This window comes from Myotis yumanensis, unplaced genomic scaffold (genome assembly GCF_028538775.1).
Source record: "Myotis yumanensis isolate MYYU_CA2020_CCGP unplaced genomic scaffold, mMyoYum1.0.hap1 SCAF_12, whole genome shotgun sequence".
In the NCBI taxonomy this organism is placed as follows: Eukaryota; Metazoa; Chordata; class Mammalia; order Chiroptera; family Vespertilionidae; genus Myotis; species Myotis yumanensis.
In genome coordinates, this window is record NW_027223763.1 from 45,844,348 (window position 1) to 45,857,247 (window position 12,900).

The following is a 12,900-nucleotide window of genomic DNA, read 5'->3' on the forward strand; positions in this document are numbered from 1 at the left end:
TGAGTTTCTCCAGTGAGTACTTTTTGTATCTTAGATGATTTATATCTTTCTGGGGAATCATTTAGAGTATTTTTTTTCTTTTAAACAAGTGGTCTTCATAAAGACTAGGGCAGATGGATATATATCACATTCAAACATCTGGAGCAGGCAGGGCAGTTCTGTTTGATGTTTGTTATAAAAATGGCACCGTCAAATACTAACAACTGTTTTATTCTGATCTTAGCATCATGTTGAAAACATTCCTTTTTTTTCCCCTTCTTTTCAACTCAGTATCATTGTGCTGACTGGCAGAGACAGGAGAAGTAGATGTCCACACCCACCGACCCTGGTGCGATGCCCCACCCAGGGCCTTCGCCAGGGCCCGGACCCTCTCCTGGACCAATTCTCGGACCTAGTCCGGGACCTGGACCATCTCCAGGTTCCGTCCACAGTATGATGGGGCCAAGTCCTGGACCTCCAAGTGTCTCACACCCTATGCCGACGATGGGGTCTGCTGACTTCCCGCAGGAAGGCATGCATCAGATGCACAAGGTAAGAGGTTCTTCTCCTGTTCAGGCTCATCTTCTGCATCGTGGACGGCTAATGTCCCTGGTAACCCCGTACCCCTCTGTTTCTGCTACTTTTACCAGAGAAGCTAGGTCTTTGTCTTACCCTGAATATTATTAAAAACATACCTTCTGAGGCTTGTTTATTGTTACAGATGTTGCACTAGTCAGGAAGATCAGATTGTGGCTTTTTAAAAAGACAAGATAGAATATGCAGTTCTGATAGTTAAATTCTCTGATGTATGGGTTGCAGCTATTTTGGCTTGGTGAATAAGTGTATAAATGAATAAGTCTGACTATGTGTTCAGTAACTTATATCATCCACAAATGAACATACTGAGAATTATTCTTTCTTTAAAATGTTCGTGTTTATTTTAAAAATTAGATCTCAAAGAGTAAAAGGAACATGAGTCCCCTCCTAAAGATTTTAGGTAGTTTCTAGGGAGGCCCTCACAGGCACTTGGCTGTCTCTCTCAGTGGCTTCATTCTGGGAGAGGGGCCTGATTTAGCAGAGCTCGGGGCCAGCCGTCTGTTTCTGGACTGTTATAATGATCCTCTGTTTGTGAGACTTGGATTGTTGCTGTGGGGATGGTCATACTGGGACAGTTTTAGCATTAGGCCTTCACAGGACATGCAAAGAAGAGAGAACAGCCTTTGGAGCAAGTAAACAAGAGCCTCTGAGACAATTTGCTTTGAAAGTTAGCAAAAGTCAAGGAAACTCTATGAGGCCACTGCATATTACCTGAAGGTCGTGCCTGATGAGACAGTAGAGGTTTTACGTCCCCTGTGGATGACATCATGGGGATAAGGTGGTGGGATGCCTCTTAATGTTAAATAGACAAAACATGGGAGATACTGGTTTAAAACGGAAAGATTACTGCAAAAAAGAGCAAGTCTTTCTTCTAATTGTGTGGGACTGTAGGTCAATTTTAAGCTAAGGCATTGGAGACCAAAAGAAAAGACCCACTTTACAAATTTTGTAATTTGATGATTTTCAAATCAGAAAAGTAATATAGTGCTTATTTTGAAAAAATGAAACTATACTGAGATAAATAAAGGAAATGGTTAATCCTGGCTCTACCCCAGTTGACAGCTCTTCACACCTTACTTTTCTCCATGCTCAGTAAAAATCATACACAGGTGTGATTTTTTTTAAATAATTTTTCTTTCACCATAATAGAATCATATTCCTACTTAATTACTCTGCAACTTTCTTCTTTGCATTTAAAAATATATTGTGAATATCCCTATAATGTTCCCAAGTTCTCTCTCCTTTTATTTTTAGAAAAAGAAAAACAAACACGTTTTTAGCTTGTCAGGTAGCTGATGAAATGAAACTGTTTTTTATATCATATTTTTAGCAGACATATTGAACATATAGACAGACTGAAGTCATTAAATTGTCTTCTGCTCATATTAAATTAATTTGGGAGTTGTATTATAGATCTGATCTGTCACTTGTAAAACCTTAGTCCAGATGGGTTAAATAATTTCAGAATGGGTTAAGGATGTCTCACCTCCAAAATGAAAGATAAAATGTGAAGGACATATTTAGCTAATCTCTATGATTATTTAAGCATTTAAAAGTTAGCTGGCCCTAGCTGGTTTGGCTCAGTGGATAGAGCATCGGCCTGCAAACTGAAAGGTCCCGGGTTCGATTCCAGTCAAGGGCACATGCCTGGGTTGTAGGCTCCATCCCCAGTGGGGGACTTGCAGGAGGCAGCTGCTCCATGAGTCTCTCTCATCATGGATGTTTCTCTCTCTCTCTCCCTCTTCCTACCTCTCTGAAATCAATAAAAATATATTTTAAAAAACGTTAGCTGTATAAATAAGTGTCGGGTCAGTGTTACATTTTTGCACTGAGTTGTTTTTATTAATAATTATCTCTTCCGACCCCTTCTGTTCACATGTCCTCATATTCTCTACCCCCATCTAAACTCTGTTTTGTTTGGTTTTGCTCTCATTCTGCAAGGTGTGCATTTTTTTTTTTTGCCAATCTGGTTCTCCTGAGCCCCCAGCCCCTCAGATAATTCCCTGGATGAGGACGGGTTTAGTGCCTAAGTTCACACCTGCTGACCAGATGCCTTCGCTTTCTTACTCTTTTTATGGACAGCTGTCTTCCTTGTCTTTCTCCCCCTTCTCCCTCTGAGCGTCAGCTTTTTGCTTTGCAACGTTACTGGAAATAAATAAACAAGTGGCCTAACTGCATCTGCTGTGTTGCTTTGATTTCCTCCCTATTATTACTATTTAACACTCAGAGACAGTCTTTATACCAAACCCTTCCCATTTTTCTTCTGAACATCCTCTTTATGGTACATTTTTCCTCTTTTCAAGTGCATGCTTTTGACTCTGCAGAAATTAACTTTCCTTTCTCCAAAACTGCAAACATTCATGCTTTCTTGCTTGAAGTTATTTGGTTTCTATAAACTCCTGGAAATATTCCTTTCAGGCTGTTTTTGAAAATTGCTGTTGCAGTTTGCAGAGGAATCAACTTTGCCTTTCCCAAACACATGCTCCGATGCCCAATTCTGGATTGGATTAACGTCCGCTCAATAGCTATTTATTGTGTGTCTGTTATGTACTAGGCCTCAAGTCCTGTTCCCAGACCCTGTGTTCTTAATTTTTCCCCAAACTGTGCCTTTAACCTTTTTCAGTCTTGCCCCCCTCTGTGGCACAGCTTCATCTGTTTCACTGCCCTTCCCTTTCAGTGGTCACCCCATTCTCGGCTCTACCCGGTCTGTTTCTCTTTTCCCAACTGCCATGGAACTTTCTGGTTTCAACTTTTAAACTTTCCATAGTCCCTTCCGCTCTGATGACAAAAAATTACCCAACAAATCGATCATCACAGACATTTCAAATAGTCTTCCTTCAGACTAGGGACTACTTCAACACAGGGCAGGTTTCAGGACTTACTTAAGAAGGGATGGAAGAATAGCTTTTATTTGTATGCCTTGTGAGCAGAATTTTATTTTTACTTTCAGGTTTTGACGTTACAGGAAAAATTCAACTGTTTATAATCTTAACTTTTGACTTAACAGGTAGTTTTGATGATCCTATTGATGTAGTCTTTTTGATTTTTTTTTGTCCCCACCTCTAAAATATATGTAATATATTATAATAGTATGTGTAATGCAGGTGTAAAAATGTATGACTGTTGTGTGGGCGATAGGTGATTGTGCCAGTTTTGAGGACTTTAGAGAGGGGACTTACAACTCCAGATAGAGATGCTCTGTGTGAAGGAGGGATCTGACAGCGGTGCTTCGCCTGTTTCAGCCCATGGATGGCATGCACGACAAGGGCATTGTAGAAGACATCCACTGCGGGTCCATGAAGGGCACCGGCATGCGACCGCCTCACCCCGGGATGGGCCCGCCCCAGAGTCCGATGGATCAACACAGCCAAGGTCTGTAACGCTACATGCCTGATTTTGGCTTCAAACCGTAGTCGTTCGTCTTTCATATCGGTTATTTTAACTGTGACTTCCAAAGAACATGTCAGAGGAAGAGTGAATCCAGCAGGTTTCTTTTCTCTATAGAAATCACCCCCAGGCCCCACCAACACAACTTGATTATTCATGTGGTCACTTTTACTAACAAAATCCTAGTAATTTTACTGGCTTCCACTAGCTAGCAGAGTGCCCTGTGTCCTTCATTCGGAATCTTTATCATGATCTAGTGAGGTGAATTATATCATCCCGGTTTTATAGATGGGATAAAAGAAAATTTACTTTGTTTTCCCAGTTTCCACCACCTGTAAGTGACAGGGCCGGAAGGAGGATCCTGGTCTGCCTCCCAGCAACAGCAGATGTCAAGGCACAATGCGCCTCCTGAGTCTCTCAAACTGCATATTCATACATACAGTGTCTGAAAGGTGCCTTTTTTTGGCAGTGGAATTACCTGTCATTGCTGGTGGGGGTAGTTGTATTAGTCTCCTAGGCCTGCCATAACAAATTACCACAAACTGGGTGGCTTCAAACAATGGAAAATCATTCTTTCACAGGAGACTAGAAGTCTGAAATCAAGGTACCAGCAGGGCCGTGCACTCTGAGGACTGTAGGAAGAATTTGTTGCCTCTTCCTAGTTTCTGTAGATTGTCAACATCCTTGGAATTCTTTGGCTTGCTGATCTATCCCTCCTATCTCTGTCTTGGTCTCCACATGACATTTTTCCTGTGTGTCTGTGTCTGTTTCCAGATTTCCCTCCTCTTATAAAGATACCAGTCATCAGATTAGGACCTACTCTAGTTCACTATGACCTCATCCTTTTCAAATATATATATTTTATTGATTTCAGAGAGGAAGGGACAGGGAGAAAGAGATAGAAGCATCAATGATGAGAGAGAATCCTCAATCAGCTGCCTCCCACACAACCCCTTACTGGGTATCAGAGCCCACAACCCAGGCATGTGCCCTAACTGGGAATCGAACTTTTATCTCTTGGTTCATAGATCAATGCTCAACCACTGAGCCATGCTGGCCCGGCAACCTCATCTTAATTTGATTACATCTGCAAGGATCCTATTCCCAAATAAGGTTACATTCACAGGGACTAGGGGTTAGGGTTTCAAACTTATCTTTGTAGAAGGCACGATTCAACCCGCAATAATGGCCAAATCAATATATGGAATATTTCTCTTCCTCTTGGTGCCTTTTCCCCTCACTGTTGAAGGCATGTAAAGATACCTCAAAGTCTTTTGAATACAATGTAACTTGTTTTCAGAATCATGGGATGGTCATTAAACATGCAAGGGGCATGGGTTATTCTAGCACTAATTAACCCCAATATGTTGATATTCTAATTCAAAGTTTATGGTTTATGCATTCTTTTGTATACTCCTATGTAATTTAATATATACTAGTATGAGCTTTCTCCATCCATGATTAGGCCTCCAACCACCTGAGAGAAGGTTTTTGAGTGTAAGGATTTAGAAAAATGTAGTCAGTTTTATTCTATCTAATAAAGAGGGAATATGCTAATTGACCCTCACATCATCGCAAAGATGGCGACACCCACAGCCAATAAGGTGGGAATATGCTAATTGACTGCCCCGCCCTCAAAGATGGAAAGTCATGGTGGCATAGGAGTGTGTCTTCATTAATATGCAAACAGGGTTGTGAATATCCCAGACTCTGATCTGAATTTTGATGACAGGTAGGTATAGTTGTTGCAGATGACTCACAAAATCTTGACCATGTCAGAAAAGCATCCTGAAAAAGTCTTAGGACGTTTTACAGTCCAGGAAGAAAAAAATGGACCCATTTAGTGTTAAGAATGAATTAAAATTCTAAGGAGCTAGGTGTGTTCACAGAGCTAATGTAGCTCTAATTTTTGATACTTGGGAAGTGCAGATGAGCTGTATTCAGTTATTGGCAAAGCCATGTGCTTGCTCTATCTGTTCTGGCTTTGTAGTGCCTCTAACTGTGGGCCATGGGAAAACTCCAAAATGCATGAATTTTAATGGAGTATTTTTACTTTTATGTATCTTCAAATTTCTCTCATTGCTTGGCTCCTTTCATCAACTTAAGAATGATGATTTTTCTTGGACTCTCCAACGCTTGGCACCAATGTGTATGTAGCACATAACTGGATACATACTTAGTAAATTGTGTTCAATTAGGTAGAGAAGTGAACCTATGCACTCAGAAATCAACAATTTTAAATAACTCTTAATTGTTATATTATTTCAGTAAATTATAATTACTTTGAAATGCAGGGGTCTGCATTAAGTGGAATCAATATTAGCATGTAATATTTTTCTCTAAAATAGTAAAAGTGCGTTGTAGGCTGGGGAATGAGTTATTTAAACATGTATTTTTGACAAAGTAGTATTGGTATAATGCAGTCTTTTTTAGTATAATGATTTTAAAAGACTTTAGACTCTATAATAACATGTATCTTTAAAAACCCTAGTGTAGAGAGCCATTTATAAACACACAGGTACAGAGAGATGTGGTATTGATCAGAAAGCTGCCAGCTTTAACTACCTAGCAACCTATTAAATTATTTTAAGTGATTGGTTGAGAAGCAAAACCATTTCTTTCAATAAATACTGAATTGTGTACCTTATGGTCCCAATGATAACATTGTTTATTTTTAGTCCTTGGGTTAAAAAAAAAAAAAGTCTTCAAAGGCAAGTATATAATATTTCGTGTTTGCATGTGTGAGTGTGTGTGTGTGTGTGTATAGAGAAAATTCATATAAAATTGGCACTTATAAGTTCAAGATTATTAAAAGGAGAAAGATGGTTGTGTCGCTCTGAGGCAAGGTGAAACTGGGGAGATAATAGCCTTTGAGGATGAGGAAAAGAAAACTGCCACATTTTGACTGCTTTTGAATGAGCATATCAAACTAGATTTCAAAAAGAGCATTGTCATCCTCAGACAAATACTCACACTTGGGCAATTTCCTCACTCTGTTTCTTCAACTAAAGATAATTGCCAAAATACTTTGTTTCATTGTTTAGATTCTGTTTTACCTAAAGTTTATTGAATGCTAGTCATTTAGAACAAAAAATTCTCTTTATCTGAATCACTGTCACATCCTATATAATAAAAGCCTAATATGCTAAGTGTCCAGTCATCTGGTCCTTAGTTCAACCAATCAAAGCATAATATGCTAATGATATGCTAAGGCTGCTCAACCGCTCACTATGATGTGCACTGACCACCAGGGGGCAAACAGTTGACCAGCTGACCAGTCGCTATGACAATGCATTGACCACCAGGGGCAGATGCTCCAACTGGTAGGTTAGCTTGCTGCTGGGGTCCGGCCAATCGGGACTGAGCGAGACAGGCTGGACATGCCCTGGAGCCCTCCTGCAGTCTCTCCCAGGCTGGCCAAACTCCTGCGTCCCTCCCTGACCCTGATCATACACCGGTGGGGTTCCTTGGCCTGGCCTGCGCCCTCTCGCAATCCGGGACCCCTCAGGGATGTTGGAGAGCCGGTTTTGTCCCTATCCTGCAGGGACCCCACTGGTGCACGAATTTGTGCACCAGGCCTCTAGTCTTTAATATCATTTTGTGATAGAATGATTCTGTTGACATCCCCTATAAATTCTAGGAAGCAATTTTCCCACCTTCAGTTTCTTCTTATTAAATTTGAGGAAAAATTTTGTTTATTGATTAATTATGGAAAGTGATTTTTATTCTACTTTCAGTTTCTTTTTTAACCAGTTTAAAGTACAATTAATTATTGTGCATAATGTAACTGTCTCACATTCTTAACTTTGCCCACAGTTCACAGTTTACACGAGATATGATAAACAATGTTATATAGTTAAGACTGGATTGTTCATTATGTTTTGGTTCATTATGTTAGGCATCCTCTGATTTATCATAAGTAAGCTGTAATTGATAACCTTAGGAAATAGGAGAGACCAGAGCAGGAGACATATGACCCATTTTAACACCTTCTACTATGAGTGTCATTAGCTTTGGTAGGAAGTTTTTCTCCCTGTGATAGGTGCAGGGTTGGCCAAAAAGTGTCTGGAAGGTGCTTTTATAATGAACAAAAGCTTTGCACCAGCATTACAATTGGAGAGCTAAACCTCATTAAAAAAGGAAGAATGTTGTTAATGATGAAGATAGGTGTATGTTATTGGGATTAAATTCCTGTTAGCTTTGCAGGCTGATTTCAGGGGCATTTTCTTGGCTAACATATGACCAACTAGAACCCTGATTGCTGTGTGGTTTTGTGCTCCCTATGGAGTAGGGATTTGGGGAATGATGGTAGTTCTTCATTTCTCTTCAGGACAGGATTTCTCTGAAAGGAGTTCTACTGGTCACCAATTGATCCAACAAACCCTACTCTCATCTTAGGGGATCAAGCTAAATGTGTTTCCCTTTCCCACTGTCAATCTGAGGGGAAAGTAACTGTGTCCTTTCCTTTCTGTAGTCTGGTGAAGGCTGATGTGAGTCCCCAGCCTGTGGCAGTCACAGTCTCAGGTCGCGATGGTCCTACATAGGTGCACAAAGCTGTTTCAGCTCAAACTCAACAAAGGTTCAAAGACACAGCACTTGTCCAATAAACACCGAGGTGCTGACCTTTATTATAATTATGACACAAGTCCATTTATTAAAGAGCGGAGACCTTTCATCTGATCTTTTCTGTTGTGTCTGAGGACACCTTTGACTTCATTAATTAGCACTTGGTTTGAAGTCAAGGCAACCTCTCAGATTGCAGTCGGCCACTTTGTGCTCTCCTTCATCTTGGGTCTCCCTCCAGCGACACACAGTCATAGGTTTTGCTAGGAATTCGGTGGCTGAGCTATACAGTTCAACTCCTGAAACAAGTTCCTTGCAATTTTTGTTCATTTTGCCTTTTCTTCCTCAAGAAAAGTATTCTTAAACTTCCCGTTTAGATCTCTTACAACCCAAACTGTTTACTCTCATTTTTATGTATTGTGGTCTTTAGAAGATTTTTGAAACTTTTAAGTCTTTAAAAAACAAAGTTAATAACATTTTTATCAAACAGTTAATATTAGACCCTAGAAAGAACCCAGTGACATGAGCACTGACAGGTGATCCTTAGAGTGTAAACACCCAGCTCCGTACTCCTCCCCGGGGTGACGTGGAGGCAAGCTACTTACTTTATATACCAGAGCTCCTGCATGAGATTAATCTTCAGGCACCCGCTGCAGCAGCTGGCTCAACAGCACTGCCCTTACTGGCTGCCTTCCCTTCCTGAGCTCACCTTTCCATCCCCTGCCAGTGTCCTTGCTCCTTCCAGGGGCGTCACCTGCACTCCATCCTCCGTCAGGCTGTTTCCAGGGAGAACTCAGCGAAGACAACATGTACGGTGCCATGTGCACTCGTACAGCAGTGCAGACCCTTGATGATTGCAAACTATTCCTAATGTGCATAATAAGCCACGCAATGTTTGCCTCTATAAGAGACGCTTCATTTCACATTGTGATATAGCAGACACCTGCGGGTTTCGTTTCGAGGTTGGAGCTCCTTTTAATGTGTGAGACTTACCCCCAGGTGCCTTCCTGTAGGTGGACATCAGCCACTAACAGTTTACCTTCGAGGACACATGGTGGCTATTGGTCACTTGAAACGTGGCTGGTCTGAATCGAGATGGGTGAACAAAGGATGCAGATGTCTCTTTACCAATTGTTACATTTTGAAATGATAATATCTTGGGTACGTTGACTTACATGAAATATATTATTAACATTAGTTTTATCTGCTTCTTTTACTTTTTAATGTAACTACTAGAGAAATTTAAATTATATATATTTGATATATATAAATTTTGTTATATAATAATGTGATGATTACATTACGTACATTTTAAATTTCTATCAGACAGTGCTGTTGTAGAAAATTACCAAAATATCCAGGAATGCCTCTCTTCCAGGGTCATCAGGGGCGGCCTGTGATTTCCTTTTGTGTTCTCTTCTAGGTTATATGTCACCGCACCCATCTCCCCTGGGAGCTGCAGAGCATATCTCCAGCCCTATGTCGTCGGGAGGCGGCCCTACCCCACCCCAGATGCCACCGAACCAGCCAGGGCCCCTCATCCCTGGCGATGCGCAGGCGATGAACCAGCCCAGCAGAGGTCCCTCGCCTTTCAGTCCTGTCCAGCTGCATCAGCTGCGGGCTCAGATTCTAGCTTACAAAATGCTGGCCCGGGGCCAGCACCTCCCCGAAACGCTGCAGCTCGCGGTCCAGGGGAAAAGGACGTTGCCTGGCATGCAGCAGCAGCAGCAGCCGCCGCCGCCCCAGCAGCCGCCGCCCCAGCCGCAGCAGCCGCAGCAGCAGGCCCTTGTTAACTTCAACAGACCATCTGGTAGGTTAATATGCAACCACATGAGTCATGTGATGGTCCAACTCGGAGGAGAAAGACTGCTGATGGCACAGAAGCACTGGGTTGGTAGAAGCCCAGGGCTGTCTCAGCCTTTCGCTGTACCTGGCCTGCCGGTTCCCTTGCCTTGCTTTACTTAGTTGGCCCAGATTCCTGGTCTTTTCTGCTGTTTGAGTTTCTCAACCATTGCGGACTCTGGTGCAAGCTGGAGACCTGGGCAAAAGGCACTGTCTCCCGTGATTTTGCATTCTCTTTCAAGAGGTGCAAGGTTTGCGGGAGCCCGTCCACCAGCCCCAGGGAAAGAAGTCTGCACCCAGTGCGTTCCATCGCTAAGAACGTACTCCTTGAATCTGCTCCCTCGAGCCATCTTATGCCCTTTGATTGATCTCTTCCTCTCCCTTTCGTTGTGAAAAGCATTTGGGGAGGTTTCCAAGAAACATACTGCAGTGAAATAATTGTCAAATAGAAAGTCAGAAACAAAGGGAAATGCAAGTCCAGGTCCAGCATGTAGGGGCTACAGGAGTTCTCATGGTTGTGCATCTGAGCATCCAAGATGACGGGTGTCCAGGCAGGAAAGGAGACAGGGTCAGGCACCTAATTCTCACCATGCGGAAGGAAGTTGCTCACCAGTTCACAGAGGACGGGCCCATTTGTAGCTTGAGAGTAAAAAGTGGGTCTCCTACGTGGAATTTATTACCATTATTATTTTAATACTCACCTGAGGATATATTTGTTATTGATTTTAGAGAGGGAGATAGAGAGAGAGACATTGATATGAGAAACATTGATCGGTTGCCTCTCATATGTGCCTAGACCAAGAATTGAACCTGAAACCTTGGTGTATGCCCTGACTGGGAATCGAACCCACAACCTTTTGGTGTACAAACAATGTTCCAATCAACTGGGCCACCTGAACCAGGGCTGGAATTGTTGTTTTAAATTATGTTGTTATTGTAAGTGGTGCTGCATGACGGAGGTATCGATAACATTTGTTCATCATAAATGGAATAACAGAATCTACATGGCCTAGTGTTCTTACGTATCCTGGGATCAAAGTCGAGGCTATGACATATGTCACGTGTTGAGATAAGATAGTCCTTGTATGGCCTTCTGGTGGTCTGACTTCATGCCACTGGTAGAATTCAGAGCTACAGGGGGCTATAGGGTGCCCTTCCATGAATGTTGTTTTCTCTGGGAAGGTTGAAGGATGAAGTTCCAGGTGTCTGGATACTTGAACATAACAAATACTTCCTGTCCTAATAAACAGGATCCTGTGTGTTTTCTGGATCATTTCCAGAAGAGAGGGCTTCATTTTTTTAAGCCAGCTCGATGCCTACATCTTCCCTCACCAGGCCCCTGTCATCTGGGGGAATTCGCTTTATTTATTTATTTTTAAAATATATTTTATTGATTTTTTACAGAGAGAAAGGGAGAGGGATAGAGAGTTAGAAACATCGATGAGAGAGAAACATCGATCAGCTGCTTCCTGCACACCCCCTACCGGGGATGTGCCCGCAACCAAGGCACATGCCCTTGACCGGAATCAAACCTGGGACCCTTCGGTCCGCAGGCCGACGTTCTATCCACCGAGCCAAACCGGCCAGGGCAGGAATTCGCTTTATTACTCACTGCTCATGTCTTTTGGATTTCCAGGAGTCAGGCTTCCCTAGAAATGGAAATATTTGGGCAGATAGTGTTTTATGCCAGAGTGGATGGAGGAGGAAAGCAGATACCTCCTCAAATAGAGCAGACCCATTCCTGCCCCGGGAAGGGCGTCGCCTCTAACAGCATTGCTGAACTTTTCCCCAAATCTCAGGTTTCACAGGGAGATGATAACCTTCCCTGACAAAGACGTTTTTTGGATTGGCATCTAGGACAAGTCAAAATAAGGGGACAAGTTTTCTTTAAGGTAATATTACCTTTTATTAGTTGTTACTGTTTATCTTCCTCTCCCTCTTTTTAAAAAATATTTTGTTGATTTCAGAGAGGAAGGGAGAGGGAGAGAAATAGAAATATCGATGAGAGAGACATATCCATCGGCTCTCTCCTGCATGCCCCCACTGGGGATCGAGCCTGCAACCTGGGTGTTGAACCCGGGACCTCTTGGTCCATTGGGCGGTGCTCAATCCACTGAGCCACACCCGCCTGCCCCCCCCCTTTTAAAATAAAGTATAACTGCTTATAAATACCTCTACAAATATTTCAGAAAAAGTAAATTTAAGTATGTCCACTTATCTGCAGGTAGCTGTGATTTCATTTTCCTTTTGTCCCATTTTCTGGTGCTGTTCATGTCTGAAGAGAATCTTTTTGGCTGGGGTGGTCTGCCTCAAACCTGCTCCAAGGTTATAAATCACCAAAATTGACATCATCATAGCTACCACCAGAGAATTACAGTTTGACTGGAGGAATTGCTCACCAAGCAAGTAACTCTTCAGTCCTGTTATGGGCTCCCCTCAAATCTAACCCATCATTTTTCTTTTCATTCTGATTCGTTTTTCCTTTTAGATACTAAAGCAAAATTAAAAACGGGAACTGAAAAAGATTTGGGT

General features: G+C 42.2%; 1 protein-coding gene across 3 annotated transcripts in view; it reads left to right on the top strand.

Annotated features, from left to right (window-relative positions):
- The window catches only part of SMARCA2 (SWI/SNF related BAF chromatin remodeling complex subunit ATPase 2), a 168,203-nt gene that overhangs the window by 15,208 nt on the left and 140,095 nt on the right, over positions 1 to 12,900 (top strand). For all 3 annotated transcript variants that reach the window (XM_070431563.1, XM_070431561.1, XM_070431562.1), the window contains exons 2-4: positions 271 to 531; positions 3,819 to 3,948; positions 9,950 to 10,336. In XM_070431563.1, the coding sequence (XP_070287664.1) occupies positions 307 to 531; positions 3,819 to 3,948; positions 9,950 to 10,336 (742 nt within the window). In that variant the 5' untranslated portion in view covers positions 271 to 306. The remainder of the gene's footprint in view (positions 1 to 270; positions 532 to 3,818; positions 3,949 to 9,949; positions 10,337 to 12,900) is intronic.